We start from the raw sequence: 16,618 nt of genomic DNA on the forward strand, positions 1-16,618 counted from the left end.
GTATATATTTCAGATCTGGATTCGATTCTGGGACATGGTTTCGGATCTATTATAGCATTTCGGATTCAGATTCATTTAAACCCTTTTCAGATCCGTTTTCACCAGCGACCTTCACCCCGGTGATCCGACTCAGAGCCAAAAAGCTGCTCAACTTAGTAGCTATGTGGAGAACAATCTCAACTATTTGGTTATTGCATTTAACCACCTACATTGTTCATCTTTGATCCAAAACCAAGCTTTCGTTCTAAAATCAATCGATTGATCATCGTTTTGTCATTAACTACCTAAAATGCTCTTACTTTAACACATGAACGTCAATGTCACATCTCGACTTTGGGGGGTTTTCTAGGTGAGGGAAAATATTGTAATAATTAAACCTTTTTTTTTTTTGAAAATGTTGAGAAATATCATCAAATATAGAAACACAAATAATAAAAAGTAGCTTTTAGTAATATCATCACAAATTCTTAAAATAAATGTTATTTTGAAAATTTTGTGACACTATTTGGACGATACCAATGTTTGTTTGTTGTAATATTTTCAAAATACTGGTGATATTTATGACATAAACAAATAGCGAAAAAAGTTGCTTAACATCATCATCATCATTATAAAGCCTTTATCCCAACTACATGGGGTCAGCTTTTTACCAGACCTATCTCTTCATTCTTGTCTACCTATATCTAAAACTTGTATTACTTTACAATCTTTCATATCAGCTCTATTTGCTTCTTTCCAAGGTTTTGAAACTCCGGCCACTTTTGTCATAAAGCACCTAAAAAATGCGGTTAAATGTAATAAGCAAAGGGTTCAACGTATATTTATAAAATTTGATTTTTTTGGTTTATATTGGTGTTTGTTTATTGCAATATTTTTCAAATATGGGTGATGGTGTGAGTCACATAAACAAAAAGTACATAGACTTATAAAATTAGGATACTTTTGATTCTATTACATGAGTTTCATGTACTTTAGAAAGTTAATCTCAACAGTACCCGGAAAACAACTAAACATAAATTTTTTTTTTTTGACACAAAACTCTAAACTAAGCCGTGAATTCGCACATAATTCAAAATTTAAAATTCAATCAAAAGAAATTTTGAAATTCAATTTCTTTCAAAGAATATTTTGATTTTTCAAAAAAGCTACCAAACGTACCATTATACTACGGGGAAGGGAAAGCAATAAAAGTAAAAAAACAAAAAACAAAAATGGGGCTGCTCTGCAATTTTGTTTTGAATCCCACCCCTCTCAGGAAAATTCTTTCCTCTCGCATTTCTTGCTCACTCCACTCCCAACCCAAACCCTCTCCCTCTCCCTCAGAAAACCCTTTCTCTCTCGCGACTCCTCTCCCTCTTCCTTCTTTCCTCCTCCACCTCACGTGTCTCTCTGCTACCTTTATCTCTAGGCGTCCACCGGTTCTCCCTTCCATACCCATTGCGATTCCCACCCCCTCCCTGCCATAATTCCGGCCTGCTTCCCGATTCTTCGCCGGATTCTTCCCTCGTTGCCGGAGTTCGGTTCGTTTATCTCGATCTTCTTCCGCCTTACTAAGGTTGGACGATGGCCGACGGGAAGGTCGATCTGCCGGGCGATATTTTATCGGTGAAATCTCCCGATGATGCGTGGAACGCGAAAGGTAATCTAGGGTTCCCAGAATCGCAGCAGTGCGATTTTTTTTGTTTTGATTTTGTTTAGGATGTTTGGCTTAATAAGGCCCGATGAGCTCGTTGTGGTTGTTGAGGAATTGTTCGATGCAGATTACTTCTTGTGGGTTTGAATGCGATTGATCTCGAAATGCGCAGGAAATTCGTCCTTGAATCTGATTTTAGGTTTTTGTTTTGGTTCTGGAATGATTTTTCTGTTTAGATAAGCGTTTGTTTTGCTTTTTTTATTAATATTTTTTTTCTGCGAAGAGTTTTTCTTCCGCTTAAAGTATCTTAGAGGATGTAACTAACATATTAAAAGTCATAATCATGATATCCATCTGTCGTTTAAGTATCATTATCTGACTTTTTTTTTTGAACTTTGTATGCTTTATTTTTTCTATACATGCTCTTTCTCAATCGTTATGATTGTCATTTTGCTTGTAACTTCAAGATAAGGGAATATATTGGCCATATTTATCACGATGATTTTGTTCAGATGGTTCTTGTGATAATGATGTCTCATTTTCTTATCAGATGAAGCATGTGAAGGACATCGGGAAGATAAAAGTGTGATGGGATTTTTCGATGTTTCAAAAGGTAATCAACTAATCGCTCTGTTTTTTCAGTTTTAAGCTGCACATGATTATTTGGAATGTATTGATTTTCTGTTCATAATATTGTCTCGTTGGATTCCCATGGATGCACTTGTGTGTCTTCTGCAGATTTTACTCATTTATGTTTTTGGTAAGTGAATTAATTTATTTGTGTGCAGTTGATTCAGATCAACCGGTATCCGAGACTATACCGTTGTCACCACAGTGGCTCTACTCGAGACCCGGTGAGAGCAAGGCTTTTCTTTCAGCACCATCAGGGGTATGTAAATCACTGTCGATGCAGCTTCCTGTATCCTTGATGATGTTGATATTTCCAAACCATGATCCTCCCTTCAACTAAATAATGTGCATCAAACAGTTGCTAAGTTTTGATTGCCTAGAGCTTTCTGGGGCTGGTATTTATTGTGTAGCCTTCTCCTGTTAATAAAAGGTAGATATTGATTTTAACAAAAACGGCTTCATCCTGTGGTTTCCCTTTGGTCGATGTTGATTTTATGAAATGCATTTGTTGCTGCATCTTCTTTTCACATCATACAGTTCAATTTTCATTGTCTCGACACAGCCTTGCTAATTTGTATTTCATATTGCAAGGTGGCTAGAATCTCACAAGAGTAGGTAATAGCCAAAGTCAGCTGCAGGAATAGTGATGTAAATAGTTTGGATTTGAGGTAGATCAAGATGGATTCAGGGCTGTGTATGTATTACATTTTCTTAACTTAATATTCCCAAGATCCAATTTGAACTGTTAAAAAATAGTCGGATTAGGGCACAGGTCAGATAAATAACCATTTCTGGTTTCTCAAGATCCAAGTTCGTTTGTGTCAATTGCTGTAACATCATCTGATTCATGTTTATCAGAATATGGACAACTAGTTCTAGTCAAATCTATTTCAGGATCCAAAATGGTGCCTTTGGATATGGTGTTGAGATTTAGTCTCCACTCCAAACAAAATGGGTCGAGAGTAACAATCTCAGATTTGACCCATTCCCGACGCTAAGCAGATAGCATTTGCTCCATGGTCCCAGTGGTAATCATGTTGCTTCCATACAATGTGTATAAGCGTTGGTGTCTGAGATATAGACATGATTTTAGATCCTTTGAGTTTTGGAAAACAGGATCCAGCTCAAAGCTAATAAACTTGGTTGTGAACACCTATAAGATCATAGCAGGAGTGTTCCACTCAAGTATGTATGTTAGGTTTTAGTATAGTTATTGCCTTTTGCTTGTTTGTTTATCATCCAAATGTTATTGTTCTCAAGATTGCTTGCTGGATGTTATTAGATGCGGAGAGGAGTCCACGGCTGCAGGTTTTATCATCCTCATTCTCATCTTTTGTGGTTCACCATCTTGAGCAGCCTTTGGCACTGATATGTGATTAAAAAGTTTTTTTTTTGGTATAATATGTGATTAAAATGTTATAAAAATGGGCAGTGCAGCAAATGTTATTAAATTGGAATAAAGCCACTCTACTAAAAGATGTAGGTCAATACAAATTGGCCAACACCTGGCCTGCTAACTGGTGAGATTTTCGTGCCACTGACTTGACCCATTAAGCATCATTTTCCAATGAAAAGGACAAATTGTTCTTTGTTTTGTCTTATTTGAAGATTTAACTTGGTGCAACTACATTTCTTGATGTACGTTAGAAAGTAATAAAGTTGAGTGGTGGAAAAACTGATGTATAAAACTTTAAAGAGGATTAATTAGTAAGATAGATATAGATAATGAAAAAGAAAAATAAGATTATAGGGATAGTGATGAGATGGAGAAATACTTTGCACCTTTGGACCTAGGTCAACAAATGCAGCCGGCTTAGTAGTTGAACACAAGATGGATGAGAGAAGGTGCCAATTACCCATTTAATGAGTCTCGTGATTAATCATGTTGGTGCTGTTTCTTTTGTTCTTTTATATTGATGAAACGTGAAACTAATGTATTACCCATTATACTTTGCGGAAGTATAGTCAATGATATAAAATCATGCATGTACAAGATTTTGGCTTGCCAGATGTACAGGTTAACCACTATTTATCTCTTATGTGAAATCCTGATTTATTCATAAGATCTCTCAATAACTGGATATTTCTGGGACAATTTCCAATTTCAGTTGATTCTATGTGTGTCATTCTCAAATTCTATCATGCAGTTGCTGCATATGGATGATGACTTGTACTCTTGTTTTGTGGAAATCATTATGCATTCTATAGCCTTCTCTCAGTATTTTATGGGTCAGTTCCTTCTAGATGGGGGTCCCAAAAATTTTTCTTTCTTTGTTTTTCTCTATATAACTTTTCAAGTGCATTCTGGATTTTTCCATATTCTGGTGCTTTTGGTAACCAGGGATGTCAAAAGTTTTTCCTTAGTCACTGGCTAACTTCTTTTTGATGATTTGGTGAATATATGTTGAAGTTTTCCTGCTCCTTTCTGTTGTGCAGGATATCCGTTCTCTGGAACCTCAGAAAGAGATGTGGCGTTCAGATAGCTCCCAAGATAAGAAAGACTGGAGAAGGAATGCATCTGAGATTGAAATTGGTCATCGTTGGCGTGAGGAAGAGAGGGAAACCAGTGCACTTGCTCGGAGAGATCGCCGAAAAGAAGGAGATAGAGAAAGTGAATTCCGCAAAAGTGATCACCGTATAGATAGTTCTTCAATAAGAGAAGTCAGTGAGGGAAGATCCCTTCCTTCATCAGATAAATGGCTTGATGTTAATGGCCGTAATTCTGGACATGAAACACGACGTGACAGCAAGTGGTCCTCTAGGTGGGGTCCTGAAGACAGGGAAAAGGACTCTCGGAATGAAAAAAGAATGGAGGCTGAGAAGGAGGAGTCTTATAACGAGAAACAGTCTTTCCCTGGCACCAACCGTGAGCGTGAAACTGACTCTCGTGACAAGTGGAGGCCACGTCACCGGTTGGAAGTTCATTCCACGGGTTCGATGGTGCACCGAGCTGCTCCCGGGTTTGGTTTGGAGAAAGCACGGTCTGATGGTACCAATGTTGGATTTGCTCCAGGGCGTGGGAGGTCAAGGTTCAGTGGAAGCCAACAGCTTAATGGTCTATCTTTATCAACCCCTATTGGTGCCTCACGAGTAGAGGCAAATGGATCTGGACATGGGAAGTTTGGTCTGTCTACCAATAGACTTTGCTACCCACGAGGAAAACTTCTTGACATCTACAGGAAACACAATATTTTTTCTTGTGCTGATATTGTGCCAAATGGACTCCGTGAAGAAGTTCCTCAAATCACACAGGCTGACCCAATAGAACCTTTAGCATTTGTATCTCCTGATGCAGATGAGGAGGTAAGCTAATCCTATACTATCTATGTCTTCTTTTTTCTTATAAATCTATGTTTTTTTATATTGGGATATAAGAATAGGCTAGCCTTATAACTTTATTTCACATGGTGTTACTTAGTTGATGTCTCTTTCTAGTTCCATTAATGTTTTATGATCTAACTTTGGACAAATTGTTGTGGAACAAATTTCTATGGCAATTTCATTGTTAGTGACATGCTGGCATGAGAGATATGGGATTATGTTGCCTTTTTGGAAAATATTCGAAATTATAGAGAATGATATGGAGGTTGTCAGTCTCTATGTAATGGGGGAGGGGGGGTTGGGAACTTGGGATTAAATAACAATATACTTAAGAACATCATAGGAAGGTTATCAGGCTGTTCAAAATGCTAATGAATATGGAATTCAAATAATTTTTACTATTTTGCCTAGTTATGAATGTAGGAATTTCATACTGGGTTTAAGTCAAACTTAAACTGCCAAGGTTTCCTTTTATTAAAAAACTACTTTAACCCAACTTGTTAACTATCTGTTTCTTTTTTTTTTGTTTAAAACTAGGGTAGGAAGAATTGGATGATTTCCTCTCTCTATGTGTCTTACTGTGATGAAGTGTACATTAGGTTCTTAAGAGTACTTACAAACTTCCTATTCAAAAAGATGGAAAAAAGGACTCCATGTCATTTTTTAAATTCTTACAACAGCAAATTAGGTTTGCACTTGGCTCATAAAATTAAAACGGATACAAAATATGCATGAATGCATGCATGTAAGTGTGTGTGTGTGGTGACACTTTGCATATGGACGGCCATGTCAAGCGTGCGGGTTCGTGGTTGCAGGTTGTGTTCTGAAGTAGAAAAATGCTCATTGTAACTCCAAATACCTGGATTGGTTATAGTTTCTCCTGTAATACTCCAACTGCCCCATGAATTGGTTATTCCTAATATCTGTGTATGTCAGTTATATTTGCATATCTATGCCTATATCAGATAGGGTTGAGGTGTATGGGAAGTTTGAAACATGATTCCTTGTCTATGTTTCTAGTGCATTATCACTGATAGTTTAGTGCAGTTGTAGAATCAATTACGATCAATTGGCCTTTTTTTGTATCTGTGCATTACTGTCAGCATTATCTTGTATTTTCTTTTTATTCCTTACAATTATGCCTTTTCAAGTGTTTTAAGTTGCAAATGCCTGTCCTACATCAAAATTTAACCAAGTGATGATGCTTTTGTTTTCCAGTGACCAATAAACCTTTATTTCCCCGTATTCTGCTGTGCTGATTTACATTGTTAATCTGCATCTCAGGCCATCTTGGAAGATATATGGAAGGGAAAAATCACAAGCAGTGGTGTATCACATAATGCAACTAGAGATAGGGTGGAGAATTACGAATCTGGGGCAGGTAGACATAATTATCTACTTGATGCTTTATGGGGGGATTTCCTTTATATATATATTTTTTTGGGGTTATTTACGGACAGTTATATCTTTCCGTAGGTGTTCAAGATCCTAACGCAGCTGATAAAAATGCCGTACAATCAAGCAAGTTTATTGGTAAATAATTTTGTGTTTTCCTGTCTGAATCAGTCTGATCTCATCCGATGCCTTCTGTCTTTGCATCTGACATTGTCTTTGTGGTTTCAGAACATGACTCTTTTGGCTGGAGTGAGAAGAAGGTTTCCTCCTCTATGGAGGGGACTGGCTCTGGTGACTTCAGTTTGAAAGCTTCTAATTCTGATAGTGACACCAATACAGGAAAAGGTGATCCTAACTACAGTGATTTGGGTTTCATGATTGGCAATAAAAGTTCGATGAGCAGTGATGCGCAGGTTGCTGATGCTGTTTCTCTCAAACCTTTAAAATATAGTGTTGCCGACCCTCCACTATTATCTGATATACAGTCCAAGCTGCCCACTGATGCGGATTGCCTTTTTGATCTACCAAGACTCGAGGAGACTTCTGTTCATGTGCCGAAGATAGTGGATAACAGTGACCTGACATTTTCAGATAGGAGCTACAATTCTGAAGAACTGAGCCTATTTTACAGGGACCCACAGGGGGATATACAGGGTCCTTTCCTTGGTGTTGACATTATTTCTTGGTTTGAACAGGGTTTCTTTGGCAGCGACTTGCCTGTATGTCTTTCAGATGCCCCAGAAGGGACACCTTTTCGGGAGCTTGGTGATGTCATGCCTCATTTGAAATTTAAAAGGTTGTCTGGGGTTGGCATTGGAAATAAGGAAGATTTAACAGACGCTGTTGTAGAGAAAAATGGAGGTAGCAATGGTCCTGAATTCTCTTTATCTGTTCCTGTGAACAGCCAGACATGGTCGCTCTCTAAAATGGACAGTCATCAAATTTCCAAACATGAAGAGTCAATGGAAGCTCTTTATGGTAGATTTTATGATGTTAATTCAGAAGCTCCACAGAGCATTCTCAATGCTGACAAGCAAGGTGGCATGGATGTTTCTCGAAGTATTGATGGTTTGTGTTTCTGCCTGTACTTTTTAGGAAAAACTGGATTTTTCTTGTGTGCTTTACCCCCCTAACTCCATTTGTGCTGCTTTGGGTGCAGAAGCGTTGTTCTTGAAGGGGCATCCGAGTGGTATCAGTCATTTGGGAAAACCAACTGAAAGCCTACCTGATCCTTCAGAAGATTTTTCAATGAAGCATTTTCCTGCAAATGAATCAGATAGCAGTGGTCTGAATCCAGTGGTTTCTGCTTCTAAAAGTGATGCATTGCATCCACTTGGTTCCTTGTGGCGTGATTTTGAAGGGGCCAACCCTCGGCATTCCCGGTCATCAAACATGTCATCTGGTGCTGCCAATCCTGGGTACCTTGGCAATCATGAGATGGGAAAAGATGCAGTTCATTTTTTACATAGGCAGAATCCTCTTGGGGGTGTTACTGATTCTGCTGCTGGAGAAACATGGTCTCATGTTGGCAAAAGAGGTGCAAGTGTAGGTCCTAATATTTATCATGAAACAATAGATGCTCGCCGCTTATTGCACCTTGAACAAGAAGCCCATCAATTGGATCTAATGGACCACTTGTTTTCACAACAGTTGCAGAAACAACAGTTCGAGCAACAGAACAACTTGCCTCATCCAAATATGCCTTTTGGAGGGGCGAATACAGAGTTGCCAGGTTCAACTGCTGGTCATGGATTTAATCATTCTCAAAGACCTAATGCTCACTCTTTATCCAATGTGGAACATCTATTTGAACTTCAGCTTCAACAACAGCATCTGTTGGAGCTCCAACAACAACAGCACCAGTTGGAGCTCCAACAACAGCAGCAACAACTTCACCAGCACCAAATGCAATTAGAGCAGCAACACCGTCATCATCAGCAGTCCCATCTACTTGAACAGTTGCTTCAGCGGCGAATGCATGATCCTAGTTTTGAGCAGTGTCAAATTGATCCACTAAGAAGCAGCAATACATTTGAACAGGTGCTGTCTCAGCAGCATGGTAGCCTTCTTCCAGGTGGTCACCCTAGTCTGGAGCCGTCTATGCTTCAACATGACCCTGGACTGGAGCAGCTTCTTCAAGCTAAATTTGCTCAGGGTCTTCATCGAGAACAGCACAACAATCTACTGGAACTCCTGTCACAGGCGAAGCATGAGCCAAGGCTCTCTCCTCAAGAGCAATTTCTCTTGGCAATGCATCATCAGCAACTACAGGCCCGGCAATTTCCCCTGCAATCCAGGCACCACCAGCAGGCTATGGAAGAAGAGAGGCATTTTGGAGGTGCTTGGGCAGTTGATGAATTGGGTCAATTTGTCAGGACAATGCCTAATCCTCATCAATCCATTTCAACAAGGTTGAGTCCGTTGGATCTTTTCCAGCTGCAGCAGAGGTCTATGCAGCCGCCACAGTTTGTGGGATCTGGTCCCTTTGAGCAACAAAGCCAGCTTGAGCAGAACCTTCTAATGCAAGAGCATCTGCAGCATGGGCTGTATGATCACAACACATTGCCTTTTGAGAGGCTGGCATCTGTGCCACATGCAGCTTCGGGGGTGAACATGGATTTGGCAGACACTCTTGCTCACCTTCATGATCTAGATTTACAAGAGCGGCATGCTCAAATACATCTTGCCGATCGGATGAGCTCATTCAACCAAGAAATTCACCCTTCAAACCCTGGGTCCATCCCTACTGCATTCCATGGTGTCAAGAGGGACACTTTGGATGGTCGTTGGCCCGAGCATCACTTGTCATTCAGTAACCTGATTCAGCCTGGACAGCAAGCAGATAGCTGGGTGGAAGCACACCTCCAGCGGTTGCATCTGGAAACAGCACAGAGGCAAAAGGAAAAGGAAGCTAATCATGTTGCGGACGACCCAAGATCAAATCTTTTGCTGATGGATTTGTTGCATCAAAAGCAGCATCTTCATCCTTCCCATTCATTGGAGATTGGTGATAGCGAGTTTGCATCTTCCCTGGAAAGACGAGAACCGTCGTGGCTTTTCCATGAGGTGTCTTCAGCTCATCCAGCCAAGCTTCTTCATGACCAGGTGGGACTAGGAAATTCTTTTGCAAAAAGGGACCCTGCTGATCATGGGCTGCCAATGCAAGAAAATTTGGTTAATGCTGGTCTTGAAGGGCAAGCAGATGGTGTTAGACTCGGTGAAAGGAAGGCGTTCTATTCCGATGCCTCGGTAGAAGGCGATTTTTTTTTGTCTGCTGCCGATGACACGTCACAGAATTCCAACACAGATCGAGACCTGGTTGGCAGGTCACTGACTGACAGAGTGGAGGTTTTAGAGTCAATTGAGGGGAAGAAGGGAAAGAAACATGGATCGAAGGTCAGGCCTGCCAACAAATTGGTTGTGGAGAATCATCAGACTGCTCTTGATCAAGAACCAGCAATGATGGATTATGGGGAATTGTTAATTCATACTCCTACTTGTCATGCTTCTCTGGGTAGTTCTGGTGAGCTATATGAGAACCTTCCTTTTTCGTGCTACACATTTTCTTGATAGGCTGAATTCCTCATTGGTCTTACATTTTCTTCATTCAATGATTATGGGTTGTTGGGAGTGTTGCAGGTGGTGGAAATTCTGGTTTGCAACACCATATGCTGGGTGTGGATGAGGGCTTCACTGATGGAAGGTATTTTTTTTTTGGTGTTCAGAATCCACATAGGAGTGCGTCTTTAACTGACCTGATTGTATTGCCAAATTATGGTTTGTTCGTTGATCAGCGAAGTCCATATGAATTTGGCATCTTATTCATGGCTCTATGCACCTTTAGCTGATTTAGTGTAGATCCACAAACCATTCTACAGATTCATTGTTGATGAGAATGGTGATGATGATGATCCATAACATGTTGCTTCTTAGATAGTTTACACCATTTCTGGATTTCAGTGGACGTGCTCGATACTGTGCGATGTTGGATTGGTGCCACAAGCTTTGGCAGTTTTAGATCTTATAGTTGAGTTGAATATTGGGAAATTATGTTTCAGTGTCTGTACAAGTATTATGCATCTAAAGAATCACTTTGCTCGGTTCAGGGCTTCCACATCTCTTTTAAGAGGTCCTGGCGAGTCTGTGATCAAACCTCAACCCTCTCAGCCTTTGCCAGCAAATGAAGCATTGCCTGACTTAGCTGCCTCAGCTACATCTAAAGGGAAAATTTCCTCTGCCAACCCTTCATCTTTGGCCGGTAAAGTTGCTTGCTAGTGAACTGTTCTTTCCACCCTGTATTCATTCTTCCAGCAAATTCCTCTTGACTGTAAGTTCCTCTTATTAATTCCAGATGGGAGGGAGGCAGCTAGAAACCTGCCAAAGGCAGTGGCAGCAGAAACTCCAGCCATGAACAAGAAAGATGCGCGAATGGGTTTCAGGCGAGCCTCTTCATACAGCGACATTGATACTTCTGAGCCATCCTTCATAGACATGCTTAAGAAGCCAGTGCCTGAGATCAACACCACAGAGGTGTCTGAAGCGGCTTCTCAGGTCTCTCGAAGCAACAAGAAGAAAGGTAAGAAAGGGAGGCAGATTGACCCGGCACTTCTTGGGTTCAAGGTATCAAGCAACCGGATCATGATGGGCGAGATTCATGGCCTTGAAGATTAGAGCATGCCTTCTTTGTACATCTTGTATTTTCTCTCATGTCCATATCGACAGGTCTTCAATATCTTCTTCCACCCACTGCACCGGCAGCATCCACACTCGCTGCATACACATTTATTTTTTTTTGGTGTTAGAAATAATTAAGAGCCTGAGTCAATTTTGTGGTACTACGTGAGCCATTGAATATGGAGTAATTAGGCCTCTATTGTAGAATTTGTAATTATGTATAGATTTTTTGGTTGAAGAAAATTTATCAATGAAAAAGAAGAGGCCGTGCCTGAAGAAATTGATCATCATAGCCTAATCTTTTGGGATCCTCATCCAGTGGTATCTACATGGTATGCAGCCCCTGAATTTTTATGAAGGGCCTTTCTGCATTTTATGGATGCAGATATATCTCCGTTCAAATTATCAATAAGAATAGGATATTAATATAGGAGTCAGGACACGAGAGAAAATTCGAGTATCCCAGTGAAATAGGTGATTACCAACTTACCCGAAGTGAACTCTTATGGAAGTTAAGTGATAACCAAATGAATTCCACCAAGCCATTATGGACCTGATTTGATTTACATCCAAACCGAAACTTAACTGGTACCTAAGCAACCTATTTACACAAACCAAAGAAAACCTCAACATGATGTCCTATAGGGTATGCTAAATCGCAACCTTAAATCAATTTGCGTTTGTTCTGGTTTGATGCCAATTTATATATTTGTTTTTTTTTTTGGAAAATGATGGTACTGTCCGGATAATTTGACCTGATTTTTTAAAAATCTTATAAATTTTTATATTCTTTCAATGTTCAAAATCGCAAATATCTGGCATTGTTAAGACTTTTTCACCTTTTGCAGCTGTAAATTTAGGTCTTATTGTGATAAAATTGTACTGCTCGTTGGTTAGGTCCAACTCTCACTTAAATCTAGAATCATAGGTTTTTTATGAGAAGCTCACAAACTCACATAAATTTATTTTTGAATTTTTGGTAAAACTGAAACTACTAAAATCGTAAATATCCTACTCTTTTGCATATACGTCAATATTTTGCATCAATATATTTGTGAAACACTTTTCGTAAATATCTTACTTTTTCGTATATACTTTCCGAAATCACATAAATTTATGTGTGAAACCACTTCTCACTAAATTCGTAAATATATAACTTATTCACATATTGTGCACAATCTCACATAAAATTATTTGTGAATCTTTTTGTATCACAAACAACGTACTTAAATATTTAAAAAATTATGAAAATTATGCAATATTTCTTATTTTTTGTGGATTTCTCAAATCATATATAAACCCATTGTGGTTTTCAACCTGCTTATTTTTGCATAATTCAAGTTTTTTTTTTTAACTTTTATCCTTAATTTGCTTACCTTTCGGCAACTATTTGCAACTCATTTGCTTATATCATATTTTTTCACATATACCTTTCAAAATCTCATCAAATATATTTACGAAAATCCTATTGATCAACAAAAATTGGATAATTTTGCAAAACTGTTTCTTCATGTATGGACAAGTCAATATGATTAACACAGAACTAAATACAGTTGGTTTGCAAGAAATCAAATAACTTAAAGTTTAACAATTATAAAGTTGCATTCAATACATGGGCTTTATTACAAAGTTTTTTTTTTTGAAAAGCAAGTTGGGGTTAGGCAGACCCCTACAAGAACAACAACCGCCCCCGCATGGTAGAAGAATTTGATCCCAGACCTTCAGCTTGACACATGACCCCGCTTACTACATGGGATGCAACCTCGATGGTGACTTCATTACAAAGTTACAGTCAAAGTTTAACTTGATCCATTCAATTACAAAGTTTAACTTGATCCATCCAATTACAAATATAACTTTAACTTAATCTATCACAAATGTGCATAATTGTCTACAACTTAGCGAGCTAGACATAATCTTTTGGCTTATCTCTAACCGATGTCTTTTCCTTTTCATTGTCTTTCGTACCTTTGTAAACTCTTTCCTTCACGTGCATGTGAAACTTGATCATACGATTTCTTATATCTATAATATCTTGTTGAAAATAACCCTTTATTGGCAATACTTAACTACGATGAACATCCCAAACTAGTGAACAACTGACATATAAACAAATACTTGTGTGAAGTTCAATCTCTAATTTCTACCCAAGTACTGCATATACTGTATGTAAATATATCATAGTCAAGTGAAAAATATGTATATATACGAACTGAGTTAACAAACAAATGCAAAGTAATTATTCATTCTCTTATTAAGGAATACTCTCCATGGTCTGCACCGTCCAATCTTTGTAACAATCAAATACAAATTACGCTATAAAAATGAACCTGCAACACATATGCACGAAAAGAAGATAACAAATATATAAAAAAAAAGGAGATAACAAACATACAAAAAAAATGAGTACATATATGCTTACTATCATGTCTCTTCACTTGAAAAAAACTTGTTTCACGTACCTTTGTGCAATGAATCTTTTAGAGGCAACCAATCGCCATATGAGCATTCTTCCTCGTACATACAACAATGGCTTTGTTATTGCAGCTCTTTAAGAATTTTGCTTTATAGTTATTCTTATCAGTGATCTTTAAAAAACTCACGGCAATGCTGAAGATCATTAAACCTTTTGCCCAAAGCAATTTCTCAATCATTTTAGTGCGTTGATAGCTATTAAAATTGTTCATAATTATTAAGTATTTCATTACATAATTGTTCATACAAATCAGATGTCTCTACTTCAATGATTTTTAATTGTTCTTCATTGTATGAGAACCCATTGAACGAGAACCAAAGGTTCATATTCTCAAATGCTATTGGTGCATCGCTTTCATCGCCCTTATTTGTTCCATATCATCAATGTCTTCATCTTCTCATATCAACATGGTATACTCATCATCATCAATATCATCCGATTGTTCATTGTCGACATGATCCCTGCTACTACTAATTGATTATTCAGTTGTAATAATTAAATCAAAATTCATTATATCTATCACTTTATTTGCTTTCATGCATGCATCATTCTTATATTTTCAACATTCAAGATTAACCATTAAAATACCACATTCATCATCACACCTACATGCCAACCATAAATTACATCAAAATTATAACTTATACATAGCATTGTCGTATACCCGAGAGTGCTGCATGTCATTTAAATTATTGTGATGAAGATCACTAGCACTTCTTTGCCCATGTAGTTCCATAACCTTTGCAGTGATCCGTTGAACATGTACAACATCAATATCATCCACTTTTTGGGATAGTTGGATAACCGACAAAGGACTTAACTCGATAGATGGTGCCTGAAAAACAAGCACATTCTCCATGAGATTTGCATCATTCTATTGATCACTTACTCATCTAATTGCTCCTTCATTAACTTTGCATATTTTCAAGTAAACTTTACCACTAAATAACATTGATTATACGTCATCATCCTCCATCTATCCATATTTCTTGGTTGTTTAAGTTTGGAGAATAACTATATAGAAGGCTCAATAAGTTTGCATCATATCTAGTTTTACGAGGCATCAAAGTTGTAAATTTCTTAAAGGTAATATTTTTTGAGACCACTATAGATTTTAAATTGGTGTAATCAGACCTACGATAGTGTACTTTAGCCCTTTCAGATGCCTTCATTGCCTACCTACAACAATAATGATAGTTTACTTTATCTGTAAGAACCACAATTTTTTAGTCAATTTTTGAATAAAAATAAGAGGTATTTTTATGTAAATTTATCATATTAACCTAGAATGCCAAATGAAGAAATTTCACAGAGCCAATTATACTTAGGATGTATATATTATCAGAGATATACGCTCAAACAATCAGAAAGTCATATCTCACTCACTGGGCAAAATTAGAGAATTTCACAGAGCCAATCCGCTTCGTCTCGTCGAAATAAAAAGAATCGCATACTCATTTTTTTTGTAAAAAAAATCGACAAAACTTCAAAAATGTGCTAGCCCTGCATAGATATCTAACAAAAATATCTTGTGGGCCCTACGTAAATATCTCATAAAAATATGTAGTGGGCCCCAAAGGGATATGAATGCCATTATCTTACTTTAGCCTTAAGTTTAGATTTAGATTGGGTCATTTGGATGGATCAGATCCAGTCCATACCCAAGATCCAAACTCTTGGCTATAAATAAGAGGAGACCCCCTCTTAGAAAATCGTTCCCCTCTCTCTACTTTCTCTCTCTATACTCTCTCTCCCCACTTTTCTCTCTTCTGTTTCTCTCTCTTAGTTCTAGCCTGGACCAAGCCCACTCGAAGTGAGCTTAGACCTACCTCTCCTACCTTGAGCTCACCTGGGTCATGTTGACTTGACCTACCAGGTTAGCTTTTCTCTCTCTTCCTTTGTTTTTGGTCTTAACATGGGTCAATATCACTTGACCTAGACTGAGCCCACTTGAGGTGAGCTTGAACCCACCTGACCTAGACTGAATTCAGTTGAGTCCAGACCCCTTGGTCTTGACCTCATCTATATTTTTCTTGACTAGATTCAACTCATTTGACCTAGTCTAGCCCACTTGAAGTTTGTTTGAACCCAGTTGAACATAAACTATGTCCAATTTGTTTTTGGCCTATACCTCTTTATTTCACTGCACCGATAAGTTGTACACTAGAATCTCTTGGTTGTGACTGTACCGGATGTAAGGACATACTGACCATGACTTATGAGTGACTCTATGCTTCGATGAGCCACCCTTGCCGAATTTCGATAGGTTTGTATGCCGTTTCTCTCTCTTTTAAGTTATTTGTTGGATTAACTATCATGTACAGTGAGATTTTCCTTATCGTACACCTTTCTAAAATAATATTTGGTTCTAGTTGTAACACCCCAACAAATTGGACGGAAAATTTTGGATAATTTTTTTTTTGAAATAGCAAAAGTGACCAGTCCAATAGTCGAGCAAATTACAAGGTAAAACAGAGAGTACTAAGAAA

General features: G+C 38.2%; 1 protein-coding gene across 2 annotated transcripts; it reads left to right on the forward strand.

Annotated features, from left to right (window-relative positions):
* The first annotated feature begins 1,350 nt into the window (after positions 1–1,350).
* Positions 1,351–11,812, forward strand: LOC149840452 (uncharacterized). Of its 2 annotated transcripts, none has more exons than XM_090004435.1 (11): positions 1,351–1,639; positions 2,184–2,246; positions 2,422–2,522; positions 4,700–5,566; positions 6,869–6,965; positions 7,061–7,117; positions 7,208–8,047; positions 8,139–10,502; positions 10,619–10,682; positions 11,086–11,237; positions 11,331–11,812. In XM_090004435.1, the coding sequence occupies exons 1-11, from the start codon at positions 1,564–1,566 to the stop codon at positions 11,648–11,650; spliced, it is 5,001 nt and encodes a 1,666-aa protein (XP_089860561.1). In that variant the 5' UTR covers positions 1,351–1,563; the 3' UTR covers positions 11,651–11,812. The 2 variants fall into 2 exon arrangements, with proteins under 2 accessions (XP_089860561.1, XP_089860562.1); XM_090004436.1 differs by lacking the exon at positions 11,331–11,812 and adding an exon at positions 10,940–11,005 and having other exon boundaries at positions 11,086–11,180.
* The last annotated feature ends 4,806 nt before the right edge of the window (positions 11,813–16,618 follow it).

This window comes from Nuphar pumila, chromosome 4 (genome assembly GCF_984573655.1).
Source record: "Nuphar pumila chromosome 4, dmNupPumi1.hap1.1, whole genome shotgun sequence".
NCBI lineage: Eukaryota > Viridiplantae > Streptophyta > Magnoliopsida > Nymphaeales > Nymphaeaceae > Nuphar > Nuphar pumila.